At 53.8% G+C, this 15,173-nt stretch overlaps 1 protein-coding gene across 1 annotated transcript in view; it reads right to left on the reverse strand.

The window, feature by feature from the left end:
• The window catches only part of Ksr1 (kinase suppressor of ras 1), a gene marked incomplete at its 3' end in the record, with an annotated part of 130,290 nt that continues 115,117 nt past the window's right edge, over positions 1–15,173 (reverse strand). The window contains exons 10-17 of the mRNA XM_023719848.1: positions 12,499–12,667; positions 10,140–10,181; positions 8,038–8,092; positions 7,208–7,256; positions 6,087–6,466; positions 3,782–3,878; positions 729–862; positions 1–91 (exon numbers count right to left, since the gene is read on the reverse strand). Of these exons, the coding sequence (XP_023575616.1) occupies positions 1–91; positions 729–862; positions 3,782–3,878; positions 6,087–6,466; positions 7,208–7,256; positions 8,038–8,092; positions 10,140–10,181; positions 12,499–12,667 (1,017 nt within the window). The remainder of the gene's footprint in view (positions 92–728; positions 863–3,781; positions 3,879–6,086; positions 6,467–7,207; positions 7,257–8,037; positions 8,093–10,139; positions 10,182–12,498; positions 12,668–15,173) is intronic.

Consider the following 15,173-nt stretch of genomic DNA (forward strand, 5'->3'; position numbering starts at 1 on the left):
GTCCTCGTCCTTCCCGGGGGTCATCTCGCGCACAATCTCGGGGGCCAAGTAGCACAGCCAGTCATGGGACAGCTTCAGCTGGTTCTCACGCCTGGGGGCCGGGACGGGAACACAGCCCCTCAGCAGGCTCCCTGGCACCCACCTACCCTCAGACACCACCCACACAGTACAGGTGAAACGTGAGTGCAGCACCCGGATCCCGGCCTGGCCCAGGCATCAGCGCCCGTAGGGGCCAGCACAGGAGACACCGCCAGGCTCCTCCAGGGAGGTGGCCAGCGGCAGGTGTGGGCTGGCTGCAGTACCTGGCCCCCTGCTGGGCCCGGCTGTCTGGGCAGGAAAGCAGGCCTGTGCTCTTACATCTGCTGGGGACAGGGCCTGGCTGCCCTCTTCCTTCCTCTTTGAGGATGTAGGAAGTAAGAGCTTGACACACAGCCACATCATGCAAATGTGACCTTTACCCTCACCTGGGTTGGGGAGCAGCTAGGTAAAAAATGAGCTGTATCCCAGCCTCCATGGGGCTGCAACTGAGCATCACATGCCACAAGGGACTAAAATGCCATCCAGGCCGATTCTGCACCACAGTCACAAGGCCCCAAGCCCACAGCCCCCAGCCCTCCCTGCAGCTAGGTCTGCTTCTCTGTAGCACAGCCTCAGTTCCCAGACCCTGAGCAAGGCCACCCAGCACCCCAGCTCCTCCCGTCCTACCCTGACCCCTAAGGCCAACTCACCGTTCCTCTCGGACCACACCCGAGATCCCAAATAGCCCAAAGTCTGTGATGACCACTTTGCCATTGTCATAAAAGACGTTCTTGGATTTGAGATCTTTATGCACAATGCCCTTGGCATGCAGGTACCCCATGCCCTGGAAAACAGTGAGGCTCGTGTCAGGGACGAGAGGATAAGTGGCGACACTGAGCTTTTACCTTGTGACAGGCTCTGTGCTGGATGCTCCCCAGGTCTCCTCACTGAATCCTCACAACCTTGTGCTGCATACTGTCTCAATGTGACAGATGAAGACATCAAGGCTCAGAAAGACAAGGTCCCTTCCCCCAAGGTACACGGCAGCTAACTAGCAGAGTTCAGATCTGACTCCAAGCCAGTCCGTGCTTTTTCTGCCCATCGGGCTGCCAAACGGTCACCTTAGACTTGGATGGGGTGCAAGATGTAGACAGGTGGTTGCCAGGAAGCCAAAGGGAGTGAAGAACCTATTAAGTAAGACTGGCTGGGGTGCAGCTGAGTGGTAGGGCACTTGCCAGCAGGCCCGCCCGGTCATCAAGGGCTCCAACAAGTTGGGGTCTCCACTGGGATTTGTAGTGCAGCTGGCCTCTGCTCTTGGGCAGCATAAAGGTCAGGAGTGAAAGAGAGAGACATTCCTACAAAGGGGTCCCCAAACTTGGCCACTGCCACTGTCCATACCATGGTAGGAAGAGCTCTGGATGAAGACTGAAATCTGGGGTTCAAGTTCCATCTCAACCCAGATCCTAACTCACCAGATGGCCTGGGACACAGTGCTAACTTCTCTGCAGCTCAGCCCCCTCAGCTGCCCATGCAAAGGGGTTGGGGTTGATTTCTAAAGTGTACTCTTTGGAAGGAACACTGCTGGGCCAGGTGCATGGAACACAGGTGACTCTCGGCTACTCTGATGCCCCTGGGGATAGGACTATACACCATGGCTGAGTGCTATCCTGGGCAACTCAGAAAGCAGCAGCAATAAAACTACTCTCCATGCTTCAGTGCATCACGTCTGTGCAGAGATGTCCCTGGCTAAAAAGGTGTTACCAAGAAGGGGTGGGAAGGGGACAGCTGACGAAAGACATACCCACTTAAGAAATAGAGTCAGCCACACACCAGAACCGACAGAACTCAGCCCCAGCAAGAGCACAGGAGAACCATTTAAGCAAAGGAGATTCTCCTCTGAAACAGGCAACCTCACCCTGGGCCTGTGGAGAGCTGTCTCTGTGATGGAGACGGGGAGCGCTAGGAAGGCTTTCCCCAAACTCTGAGATGCAAGACTGTCCTTCTGAAAATGCCTGCCCTTTTCCCAAACCCAACCAAGGCGTGAGCCTTCCCAGGAGCCAGACAGAACCAGAGTCTACCGTGGGCCGGAACTAACTGGACAGGTCATGGCACTACTCTGAGCCTTACTGTGAAAACAGGTATCATAACCTGAATGGGCAAGTTTAAAGGAACAGAATGCAAGTGGCTGGTTCTGGATGCTGATTTTCCTTTTCCAGAATTCCACAGGTTATCTGTAGGGTCCCAAAACTGTAAATTCTCTCACCGAAGGTCCAGCCACCTTTATTTCTTTTGGCCAAAGCATCACAGATAACTCCACAAAGGAAGTGACACTTAGGCCCCAGCAGAGGGAAAGAGGAGGCTCCCTCTGCAGGGTGGAAAAAAGCCAGCAGGTAGGCAGCTTCTAGTTCTGCAGCTCTACAACCTTTTAGTGCCTCATCTCTGGGGCCTGGAATCATCCTGAAGGCTCATCCTGACTTGCAGTCAGCATCCAGACACACACTCCCCAGAGGCAGAGACGGATAGAAGCGGAGCAGGGAGGAAAACAGGGTTAGCAAGACTGGGGTGGGGACAGACAAGAAACACTGCAGATTCCTCCCCCCACACACACACTTCTCTAAAAGATGATGGAGGACTACAGGGAAGGCAGAAATGGCAGCTCTGCGCTTTGGTTTTCAAAAGTTTAATTCAGCGGCTGGAGAGATGGCTCAGTGGTCTAAAGCACCTATTTGGAACAAGCTTGGAAAAGCATAGGGACGGCGGTTCGATCCCCCAGCACCACATGCCAGCCAGCCGCGCCCCCTGGTGGGCTGAGCTGGCCACACACACACACACACACACACACACACACACACACACTAAATAAATGTTAAAAAAAAAATTTAAAAAGAAAGTTTAATTCATTAGCTTGGTGACTCAAAAATAGCTTGGATGTCTTGGTTTACCCACAAATGCCATTGTGATTTTTATGTTTTCTAAAGAAATACACACTGTGCAAAGGAAGGGAAAGGAAGACAGAATAGGAAGGAAACAAGGAGAAAAGGGAGGAAAGAAAGATGGGGAAAATTTTGCAGGAGCTGGTAAGAGACAGAAGCTTGCCAACATAATTTTTTTCCAAAAGGGAAGAAAAGGACTTCTATTCAGCTGCATTTCAGTTTTTATTTGGGCCTGGGTTTTTGTTAAATAAAGCAACAAATTAGCTCTTTTTTCACTTTGAATTACTTTTTTCAAAATAAGGAAAGAAAGGAAGGGGCTTTTCACTTGGGTGCAAGGGCTTACCCTCAGGAAAATGGCCTTGCAAATGTCAAGACCATGAAAGCTTGGGTCTTGTGCCCCGGAGGTTCAACGCCACCAAAGATGCACAGAGACCTCACTGAGCGCTGGGGGCCAAATGCCTTGTCCACGATGACCGCACTTTATGTCTGCACTGATTCAATGAGGGCAAGGGCACTGGCAGCCCCATTTTACAAGCAAGAAAACCCCAAGACCACACAGCTGCTGCAACCTGGAGCTGGGCTGTTTGGAGACCCAGCTGAGTTCCCCCTCAGCTAATTCAGGTCTCCCAGGGCCGAGCAGGTGAACAGCTCCAGCTACAAGTACAAAAGACAGCAACAGAGAGAAGGAGGTGGCCCCACCCGAGGAGCCCCAGCTAGCAGGAGAAGCGGCGCATGCAGCCACCCCACGCTGACACACGCAGACACGGCAGGAGGCAGGACGAGGGCTCTGAGGGCAGCTGTGAACCCCTCCAGCTGCAGCGCGCCCGTACCTTGATGATCTCCTGAGCGATCTGCCTGGTCTTGTTGATGTCCAGTGACGTCTTGGGGTCCCTCACAAACGAGTGCAATGTCCGCCCCTTGCAGAAGCTGTTGGGGGTGGTGGGTTCTGTCAGGCCGGGACTGGCACAGCCACAGAGGCCGTGTCCCCACCTGCTCCAGGAGCGATCTCCACAAAGCATGCCTGTACGTAACTGAACCCAATGCCCGTTCCTGCTGGGGTCTGGCCTGAGAGGGCTCAGATGCCCCCATCCCAAACCCCTCCCTGCCTAAGGCCCAGGCTCACCCAACCTATAGCAGGACACTTGTCCCACCAAGCTCCCTGCAATCTGGGGTGGCCCACTGCAGTGGGGCCAAGACAGGACCACAGGCAGCAAAACTCAAAATGGGCAAGAACCCAGCCTCTTCCAGCTACTTCCAGGCAACAGCAGGGCTCCGGTGCTCACCGTACAGGGCTCTTGATTGCTTTTATTATTTTTAGCCCTCAGGGCTTTTCTTTCTTCTTTTCTTTTTTTCTTTAAAGAAAGCCATGCGGCCAGGGAAATAGCTCAGTAGATTAAGCGCTTCCCTGCCAAGCACAAGGGCCTGAGTTCAATCCCTGGTTCCACCAAAAAAAAAAAAAAAAAAATCGAATAAAATAAAATAAATAAAACAAAGCCACGCATACAGAGGGACAAGACCCTGGGGTGGCTGTCAGAGGAGCACAGTGATTATGGGAAAGGGAATTTGTATTCTTGGGCCTCCACCTATATATCAACTCCAAACCCAGGGTTACAAAGGATCCATGCAGGGGTGGCTCCTTGTCCTCTTCTGGGTGGGGAGGCTAGCTCATGCAATCTTTCAGGGGGTGGGTGTTTTTAGGACACGTCTCCTGGAAGTAAGGTTCTTGGCATCTCAGAAGCATTAAGCACCAAGGGGCAAAGGCTATGAAGGCTGTGGAACATCGGCTGATAGCCTCCTCTCTGCATCCCATTTTCCTCAGCACACCTCTGAAACATGTTGTTTCCTTGTTAATGAATGTTGTGCTGTTTCATTGTGGGTGTACCCACCTTTTCACTGATTCCCATCTCTTAAGAAATGGGGTGTGTGAGGGAGGGGAAGGAGAAAGGGTGGGAGGGGACAGCAGCAGGGGCCGTGAAGGTGGGGGTGTAGGGCTGGTGTGGCCACAGTCAGGGTCCCTGGGCATCAGCTTGTCCTGCTTTGGGCTGGAATTTCATCCCCCATGCCAAGAGACCCTGATGATTTCATTCTGCTCAGGAGTTGTGAGGATGGCTACATACCTCACAGATAAACAACCAAAATGGGTATTAAGTTTTACTTACTTCACTGCTTTGAAAAGAAATATTTTTTTTCTGAAAATATAGGGCCCAGGTAAAGGGAAAACCACCACAATGTTAATGAGGGTTTTCTTGGCTCCTTGGGGTTAAGGTGATTTTTTAAAAAATTATTTATCTTTGTCTTTTTGAGACAGGGTCTTCCTATGCAGCCCAGGCTGGCTTCGAACTCACCTTGTAGCCCAGGTTGGTCTCAAACTCCCAATAATCCTCCTGCCTCAGCCTCCTGAGTATAGCACCATGCCTGGCTAAAGTAATTTTTAGATTCTTCTTGAAACTTCTATATTTATTTGAGTTTCTCTAATGATCTCATATTACTTTTCTCTATGTTAGAAGAACATAGTAATATCATAAATGTCATGGGCAAAATTGTTTTGGTGTCACAGCTCTGAGGAAGAGACAGGCAGGGTGAGAGTAAAGCAGAGACCTTGTCATTTCAGAAATGCATGTTAGACGGCAAAGCTTCAGGGGCCTGGGACGTGGCTCAGCAATAGAGCGCTCACCTACTACATGCAGGGACCTAGGTTTGATCCTTAACACTGCCAGAAAAAAAATGAAGCAGAAAAAGAGGAGGAGGAAAGGGGGAAAGGGGGAAGGGAAGGGGCAGAGGTGGTGGGGGAGAGCCCTAAAGCAGAGTGAGAAAAACAAGGTGCAAGCCAGCAAGGCTTCTCCCACCTTTTTATAAAGGCATAGTTGAAAATTTTCTGAGCACATGCAAAGTCTTTATTTTAATGGTGGGAATGAAGATATTTACCATATCCACCTCTGGGGACCAGTACCCAGTTGGCCAGGAGACTTGACTTCTATTCCAGGCCAAGAACCAAGAATCCTCAGGGGGAGTATCATTGTATTTATTTTCACTGTCAGTGGGGTTCGGTAAGCAGGAAGTGGCACCCTATTTTCCTTCTTTGTACTTCTTTCTGTGCCAACTCACATGCCCTCAGGGCTGGCCGGGGCTGCTCACCTGGTGATGATGGCCAGGTGGGGCGGGTTCATGCAGGCGCCCATGAAAAGCACCACGTTCTCGTGCCGCGTCTGCCGGTAGTTCATCACCTCCTTCTTGAACAGCTTCAGGTGGTCCTGGTTGTGGCCGTCCATCTCCAGCAGGCGAATGGCCACCTCGCCATGCCAGCGGCCACGGTGCACACGGCCCCAGCGGCCCTGCCCGATGAGCTCGCCCAGCTCCACCTGCTCGAAGGGGATGTCCCACTCCTGCAGGTACACGCTGGTCTGGCTGGCCTTGCGGGAGATGGGGCCCCGCCAGGGCCGGCGGGAGCTTGGCAGGTCGTCCACCTCATCCTCATCATCCTCAGGCTCTGACTTGCCAGCCTCTGGCTCCTCGGTCTGGACGGAGAACAAGAATTAATGGGAGAGTGGCAGGTCAAGGTCCTTTTCCCATTTAGGAACCTGAGCCAGACATTGGGGGAGTGGGCTGGATCAGAACGCTGGACTCCAGACACAGCTCTGCACTGCTCGCTGTGGACACTGGACCTCCGTGTCTTCATACACAAAATACAGTCACTGGCCCGGGTCCTCCACCCTGCTAAGGTCCACGATCTACCCAAGAGCAACAGCATCTAATTGTTTAGGGAGCAGCACCGACATCCCAGCCGGGAAGACCTCAGCTGCAGGCACCCTTCCCGGACTCCCTTGTTTAAGCACTTTCGGAATCTCCTCGGGCAGGAGTAACATTGTATAAGCAGGGATCCAGCCTCAGTTCATACTTTTGTTCAAAGGTCTAGACAGTGATTTTTGATTTTTTTTTTTTCTTTTGTACCCAGGATGGAACTCGGGACCTTGTGCTTGCCAGGCAGGTGCTTATGCCACTGGGCTATCTCCGTGGCCCTAGACAGTGATTCTTGACCTTGGCTTTGATCAGAATCACCTCGTGAGTTTTGATTACACAGAAACATCCGAGGCTAACAGTGTTCGTCCCTACTGTGTGCCTGTGCCACACTGTGCAGCAGGCACCTAGAAGACTCTTGCCAGACCCAGGCCTCCCGCCCTCTGTAGATACCCCACATTCTGCGGAGAGCAGGAGATGCCAGCGGATGTCTGTGGCCTCGGCATGGTACCCTAACTCACCTCCACCTCGTGGGCCTCCACCACCTCAGCTTTTGGCTGGTCATCAAGCCTAAGAATAAAACAGGCTCTGTCAGGAGATCCTGGGCTAGGCAGGGGTTCCTGGGGCAGGTCTGAGGCCAAGGCTGCCAGGTCTGGACCTATGCTGTGAGCCATCTGGCTGTGGGCAGGCAGTGTGAATACAGCAGGGACAGGAGGAGGCTGGGGACCAGGCCCATCCCTGCTCGGGCCTCAGCCTTCTCTCTAGGCTGAATTGACAGTGGCTGAGGACAAGGGGTGGGTGCTACCACCCAGGCCCTTTCAAACTTGACACTTTGGTCCTGGAGTGGAGAGCATACACACAGGCCTCGGGATCCAGTGGGCTTGTGTCTGAGCACTCTGCCACTTCCTCTCTGTGACCTTCTCATCTAAATCAGCCTCTCTGGGCTGGCTGTACATTAGGGACAGAGCGAGGATTGCATAAGGAAGCCCAAGTCAAGGGCTCAGGCCAGCCTACCTTGGAGGAAGGGCTCCCTCAGTGGGATCTACGTTTAGTGGGTCTAACTCAAATGCTGTTGCTCACCCTCCTGGGCCACCAGCCTGCTCCAGTTTGGCACACAACCCCACCCACTGCTAACTGCACTGGAGCAAAGAAACCCTTTTGTGGGGTGTTATCTGGCATGGGCAGCAATCAGCTGCCGCCAGACTCCATCCACGGCTGGGCCAGGCCCTGGCAACGCCCACAGCAGGAGGGTCAGAGATTTAAGGGTAGGGCTGGGAGGCAGCTAGGGATCTGAGTTGGATCTCAATAGGTCCTCAGGCAGAGAAGGGACATTGGGCACAGGGACTCCTACCGGGTACTGTCGGTGGCATCAGGGGGCGGCACTGCCTGGGGATAGGTGGAAATGTCTGCAGGAAAAAAGCACAAACACAAAGCATGAGGCCATTTTCCCAAACCCAAGACCCCACACCTGCCCAAAAGGACAAAGTCACTCCTTCTAAGCAGCTGCCCCCTCTTTCCCCAGGCCACTCCCACAGGGAACAGCTCCAAAGCTGAACCCCCCAAGAGCTCAGCCCCCTCGGGTCTCCTTTCATCCACACTGCTCTGACCAAGGAAGGGGCTCTTGTGGGTAAGGCCAGATCTCCTACTAACACCACTTCCAGGTAGCCAGAAGGTCAAAAGTCAGCTGGGATACACTGGAGGGGAGAGGAGCCACGGCCACCCTGCAGAGGGTCTTCCTGGTGGGAGGCAGGGCTGGCTGTCACAGCTCTTGAATGTAGAACACTTGACAACAGAAACCGAAGGTTCCTTAGGACACCTAGTATTGCTGCTGGGAGTTTCCAGAGCAACCCTTCCCACTTGCTTCCAGGATTGGGTTGTTCCAAGCTGTGCAGCTGAGCCTGACCCCTGGGCAGGGAGTCTTAGCACTTAAGATCCCTGCCTGCCTAGCAGCACCTAGGATAGTACTACAAGGCCTGGCAGTCCTTGGGGTGGGCTGCACTCTTCACTCCTTAAAGAAAAGAGAGCTAGGAATTGACAGCAACTTGAGCAATAGCAACCCCTCTCCTGCCTTTGACAAAGGTCCTCCCACTCAGCCATTAAACTTCTTTCCCTTGCCCTTTCTCCAAAGCTGGCTCTGAAGGTCATCAGAACCAGAAGTTAGTATGTCCAAACCTTCACAGACTTGGACAATCTGCTAGAATCTTATCATGGCAATGCACTCATGTGCCTCCCAACCTGTGCAGTTTTGGGGGACCTTGGACCTCAAAGTCTCTGCTGAGACCTCCCCCGACACTACCATGGGAGGCCTGGCATTTCCACCCACCCAGAATTTTCAAAATGTTTCCACAGAAGACAAACACGCCTGGAGGCCAGGGAATTGGAGATGGGCGAGAACAGCACTCCAGGTGGGAGGGCAAAGCCTCTAGAAACCCCATACTTTGCCTAAAAATGAAAAGCATACTGTGAGCCCGCTCTAACATGAGTCTATGTCCACTTTAAGACATCATCCCTTCCGCTCCCACCAAACAACTTTAGGGCAAAATGGACCTTCCAAAGGAGGACCATGTTTTTCTGGTCTGGGGGAGGAGCACGCCTATATGGGTTCCAGAGCTGGTACATAAGGAGGTTCTGGGGGAGCAACAGTGACAGCCCAGTTGTCCACAGGGGGCTTATGGTGCATAGGCCTGAACACGGCTGCGTGGGTAAAGACGAGGGCTCCAGTTCAGTTCCCCAACAGAGCAGAGATGGCAAAGAGAAACACCTGGAATAACCAAAACGCTAACTTTAAGACTGTCTGGTCTAACTCAGAGTGGAAAGAAACAATTAAGTACAGTTGTGGTCTAAAAAATCATGCTTGTCGTCTCTAGCTAAAGGAAAAACTAAATGATCTAATAAACTCCCTCAAGCAGCAGGAATATGGCCAAATACAAAGGTGGACACACAGGCTGGTCAAATGGAAACAATGTGGAAGGAAATCAGTGGATTGTCTTGCAGAATTGAGTTTTTTTTTCTCATGAAACTTTTGGGTGATGGCCAGCAGGTGGCACTGTGCAACAAAGCTTGGAAAAGGGAAGCCCACAGACTTTCAGTACCCTCCTACGAGAGGAGGAGGATATGGTAGGTGAAAAGAGATGCTCAAGAGACATCAGCAAAAAGCCCTCTCCAGAGCTCTTTCTGCAAACCTGGGCTCTAGCCCTGGTTGCTTCTGCCACCACTTGGCAATGGGGCCCTGATCAAACTGCCAGTGGTCTCTGCAACAGGCAGTGCAGGATGGATTCTGGGGTCCCTCCCAGCCAGGCAAGGCCCCACAGGGGCCCACCTCCAGGACATGCCCTGCCCCCTTGTCCAGCCACCACAGACTGAGGCACTGAGGCACTGAGGAAGAGTCCCTCGGGTGGGCTGGGCGGAGGGGTCACAGCAAGGGGCAGTTAGTGGGCCATGCAGAGGACTCACCTGGGAAGATAAACTGCTGTCTATGATGAATGAAGTAGGCAGCTTTAAACAGAAGAGGAGCTGAGTCACACACAGTGGCAAATGCAGTGAGGGAGATGCGTGGGGGGGAGGCAGGACCTGGTTACTGGGCTGGGACAGCCCCACACTATGTGCCTGGCCCCTGGTGGGCCCAGCAGGGACAGGCTGAGCCATGCAGGAAGGAGGGAGAGAGCTGGAGCACATGGGCGCAGGCAGGAGCCCCGAGAGCAAAGGGGGCGTTGATGGAGGACCAAAGGGTGCTGGGATCTCTCAGTGGCCACCTGGCTGCCAAGCCCTGGCCAGCACCCTGCTGTGGAAAATGCAGAGGGGCCCTGAGAACAAAACACAATGAGGGCGGAAAACAGTGGCTCTGAAAAGGTCAGTTTGTGTTATGTGCAGAAGAACGGCCCCCTCCTCTTTAGTCCATCTTGATTGACCCTGGAGCACCACAGCCTGCCCACCCCCTATTGACATGGTCCTGAATACGTGACATCTCTCATAAAGGATGCGCTGGGCTTCCAGGACCTGATATAGAATGATTTATTTGTTTTTGGTGGGGTTCTGTTTTTATTTTGAGACAGGGTCTCACTATGTAGGTTAGACCGGCCTTGAACTCACTGTACAGCCCAGGCTGTCTTCAAACTCATGGCGATCCTACTGGCCTCCCAAATGAGTGCCAGGATTACAGGCATGCACCACCACGCCTGGCTTAGAATGACTGATCTTGTCTAGTGTTTTTGAGACAAGTCTTGCTGCGTTGCCCTGGCCGGCCTTGCACTCCTGGGCTCCAGGGATCCCCGCACCACAGCCTTCTGAGCAGCTGAGACCACAGGTGTGTGCCACTGCTACTTGACAGGACCACGATATCCTAACCTCAGCTTCACCGCATGCTGGGCTCTGGGCTCTGGGACCTGCGGACACTGGCTAGCTCCTCCAGCTGTCACACTGCAGAACGGGAATTCCACCATTCTCAGTGTACGGTGAAGGTCACAAGCAGGGCTCCCGAACAGCACAGAGCAGCCCAGCAGCAGGAGGAAGCCTCCTCAACGCTTGCCCAGCCCAACCTGCGAGCCCCGGGCCCAAGGTCTGAAGAGATCGCAGAAAGCAAGATCTGACAGGGGACAATGAGGGCCCAGTTCCCTCATGAGATATCAGTGAAAGTGGACACGGTGTGGCTGATGTCACGAAAAAAAGCTTTCTGTAGCTGCTATTTTTCAAACAGGCCCTTTCTTTTAGAAAATTCCACACTAAGTGGTTTAGCAAAAGGGACAATAAGGACAGAGCAGAAGGGGGAGGAGGGTAATCAAAAGGGTATTACCCAATGCAGGGAAGGGCGGGGCACAGTCAGCACAGGGGCTCTCCAGCCACATGCATATTAAAGCAAAGGAACAGGCAAAAGAGAAATAAGGCCTACTAAATTTAATCTCTCTCCACTCCCAAAAGAAATTGTCTGAACCGGACTAGGGCCCTGAGAGGTAGCTTGTCCTGCTGCTGGCTATGTGTGGTCCTACACAGGCAGCCTGGCACAGGAGAGACCTCTGTACCTCAAGGCCTGGAGCTGCAGCAGCCAGTGACAGGCCTGACCTGTACGCCATAGATGCGAGAGGACACAGGGCCTGGGTCCCTGCCATCCCTCCTTCCTGTGGGACAGCAAACTAGAGCACACGGAGGGCTGAGACTATGGGCAAGGAGTGGCCAGGGAGGCCAAGGCAGCGCTCAGCCTCAACATGAGTGGGTGGGTCCTGCTCTGCTCCTCAGAAGGTGATACCCCACCAGCCAGGTGGCAGAGTGCAGGAGAGGCCGATGCTTGGCCTCCTGTGGATCCCGGGGGCTGAGGCCGTGTGTGGCAGCAGAGGTCAAGGGTCTGGCCCAGGTCTGCCCCACTGAGTCCCCACTAGGCCTCAGAGTCCTCTACACAATGGTGCCCCCCCAACTGTAATTTCCCATAGTCCCTTGTTCCACAGAAAGGGGGAGATAGAGGTCTCTTTGAGAGGTTGTCCCAGGCACAAAGCGGGCAGGGAGCAATGCTCTCTCCTCGGCCTGGTGCCCTGTGCTGCCTGCCACATCAGCTGGAGTTCAGCAGCCAGCCCCAAGAGTGACAACGCTGAGCAGAAGTCACCCACCGCACAGACTGGGTGGCAGATGGACCTGTGCTTCATCCTGCTTGTGGCACTTACAAGCTGCGTAACTCAGGGCAGCCACTCCCTTTCCTTGAACCGCAGTGTCGCTGTCCTTATAGTGTGTACACTGGCGGTGGCAGCAACCTCAGAGCTATGGTGGGAGCTTGCGACCCTGAACCTATGGGGTCTGCTGAGAAGGATCTGGCCTATCGAGGTGGTACCTGGGAAGTTGAACCTGCTGTCCCGCTGGCTAGGTGAGGGGTTGGGGGGTGTGGTGGCACTGGACGGGTTGGACGATGTTGGGAAGGGCGCTGGCGAAGAAGGTGTGGAGGACGTGGTGGAGGACGGGTTGCTGCTGGAGTCCAGGTGGTTCATGGCCGGAGGATGCTCCTGCAAGACCAGAGACGGAAAGTGGGCAGGGCTGAACTGCACCGCCCGCTGCCTCCCCTTGGAAGAGGAGCTGAGCCCACAGGCCCTTAGGGTCCTGTTCCCTGCTCTGGCATCTCCCAGGCCTAGTATTTGAGGAAAGAGACAGGTAAAGGTTCTCTTCATCATTTTGCTTCTTTTCACATAAACGCATCTCCTGAACCCCAGTTAGGACCAGGCTCCGCCTTCTTCTCCCTTTGCCCCCAGCAGTTCTTCCACAGCGCATTCCAACCATAGCCTGTCAACTGTAGACACCTGCAGGGAGCTCGCTGACAATGACTGCCCCTCCACTGCCTGCATGGACATGAGCCAGGCACACGGTAGTTGTTTTGGTTTCATTTTTTTTTTTTTAAATAACTCAATTAAGACTCATAAATGTTTACAAAATGTCTACTTGCATGCTAGGCATTCTGCTAGAAGCTGATATAGGGAAGCCAAGCATTTACATGGTCCTTGTCTTAGCAGATGTTGTCCTCAAAGTACTGAGGACTCTCAGAGCTTGTATTAAACTGCAAAACCCTAAAAGTAGCAGCAGACTGGGCTGGTGCTATCTGCCATGCTGGAGGGTCACAGATTCCAGAGCCAGAAGGAAGCCTCCAGAAGATGACCGAGGAGCTTGTTAGTCAGGACAGGCCCGGTTCATGCCCACTACTGCAACTTAAATGTCAGTGCCATTTCCTGTACACTCCGAAGCAAACAGTCACCAAAGTGGCTAATGGATGCTTCTTCCACTCTTGCGGACATGGACACCAGGACCCACAGTGGCTGGGGTCTAACACGGCCAAATGGCTAACAGAGAGAGGACTCTCGGGGCCTTCTGTGTTGGACAGGGCCTGCACCTGACCAGTGTTTCCCAGGCCCTGTGGGTGGGAGAGGAATTCCTCGAGCAAAGGAATTAAATGCCAAGTTCAAAGGTTTCTCTGCCACAGGTCTGGGAGGGTTTGGGAGGTGCGCGATGCATTGTGGGACCTCATAAAACTGGGGCACTGGGCCCCACTCACCAGACACGGCTGACCCTGCATGGCGCCAGCTATAGAAGGGAGGTGGGATGCACTGAGCAGCCCTCTCCCCATTCAAGCTCCAAGGCTCCAGACCCCATCCAGTCCCTCGACAGGGCCAGGCCTGTGCCAAGGCAGTGGAGCCCGGCCACGGGGGGAAGCGGACTACAGCTCGTCCTCTCAGCACCTGTGTGGACCCAGCCTTCCTGAGCCATATCATAGCACTCATAGTAGAGGGGCAGCAGCCGCTGCATCACTGGGTCGCTCCTTCATTCAGCCCTCAATATAATATAGCACTTCCGCTGCCAATGTGCACCAGGAGACAAGGCAGGCAGCAGAGACACGAGGTCAGCAGGACAGCATCACCAGACCTTCTCAGGGGGTCTGTGCCACAGCCAGTGGAGGACACGGGTGGACAGGTGGCTGCAGAAGCAGTCAGGAGGTGTGGGATAGATCCACCACCCTCAGCACACTGGGCCAGCACCTGTTCGCTCATGTTGCAACGGTGACCTTAAACAGGACACCAGAATCATGATTCCAGGCCACTGCCCTGATGATGTGGGAAAGACCACCAGCACCACCATGCCTCAGTGCCAAGGAGGTACATGCAGGAGGCTGGAGGAGGCAGGCCTAGGGTGGGCCCAGTGGAACCCACAGGAGGGCTGAGCTGCTATCTGAGAGGGTGAGGACAGAGGAGCAAGTGCCAGGGTGTGAAGGCCACCAGAGGTGCAGGTGCACAGGACTACATGAGCACGAGGCGCATGGAGTTGGAGAGGAGGGCAGGGCCAGTCACAATGGAGCTGGCAATGGGAGGTGCTGAGAAATCTCAAGCACCTATATGACAGGCTGGGAAGTCACAGGGAACAGAAAGGCACCTGGCCCTATGAGAAAGCTCTGAACGTTCCTTCGTGCTCCTCACACCGCTGTATTATCCCCATTTGGTGAACTACAAAGCTGAAGCTTAGGAAGGTTACACAGTTCACTGAAGGCCACAGAAGCAAGAAAGAGAACAGCAGACTCAAACCCACGGCTGTGCATCTGACAGGACCAGAACATCTACATCCCCAAAAGTCGGGTGACAGGATTAGGAGGTGGGCCTTGTCCTGAGACTGGTCCCTTGTGAATGGGGTCAGTGACTATACAAAAGAGGACAGTGAGGGGGGCCCACTGGACTCCTCCATCTGGTGAAGACAAGAAGGCCCTCTCTGTGAGGAACCATGAGGTCCTGGGACTCAGTTTCCAGTCTGTAAAATAAACATGCTATCAGCACATGCCCTTTGCAATTACTGCGAGGGTCCGACGAGACACAATGGGAAACACTGGCATAGCCTAAGGGCTCAGGAAGGCTCCTCAGTGGAGGGGGAAGGGCACAGGAACCGGGGCTACAGAACCACAACTTGGACAGAAATGTGAAGCCAACTAACTGGCTAAGAAAACCCAGACGGCAGCCCCCAGCCACAGCACCGACTTTG

This window comes from Octodon degus, unplaced genomic scaffold (assembly GCF_000260255.1).
Source record: "Octodon degus isolate 3935 unplaced genomic scaffold, OctDeg1.0 scaffold00072, whole genome shotgun sequence".
Taxonomy (NCBI): Eukaryota; Metazoa; Chordata; class Mammalia; order Rodentia; family Octodontidae; genus Octodon; species Octodon degus.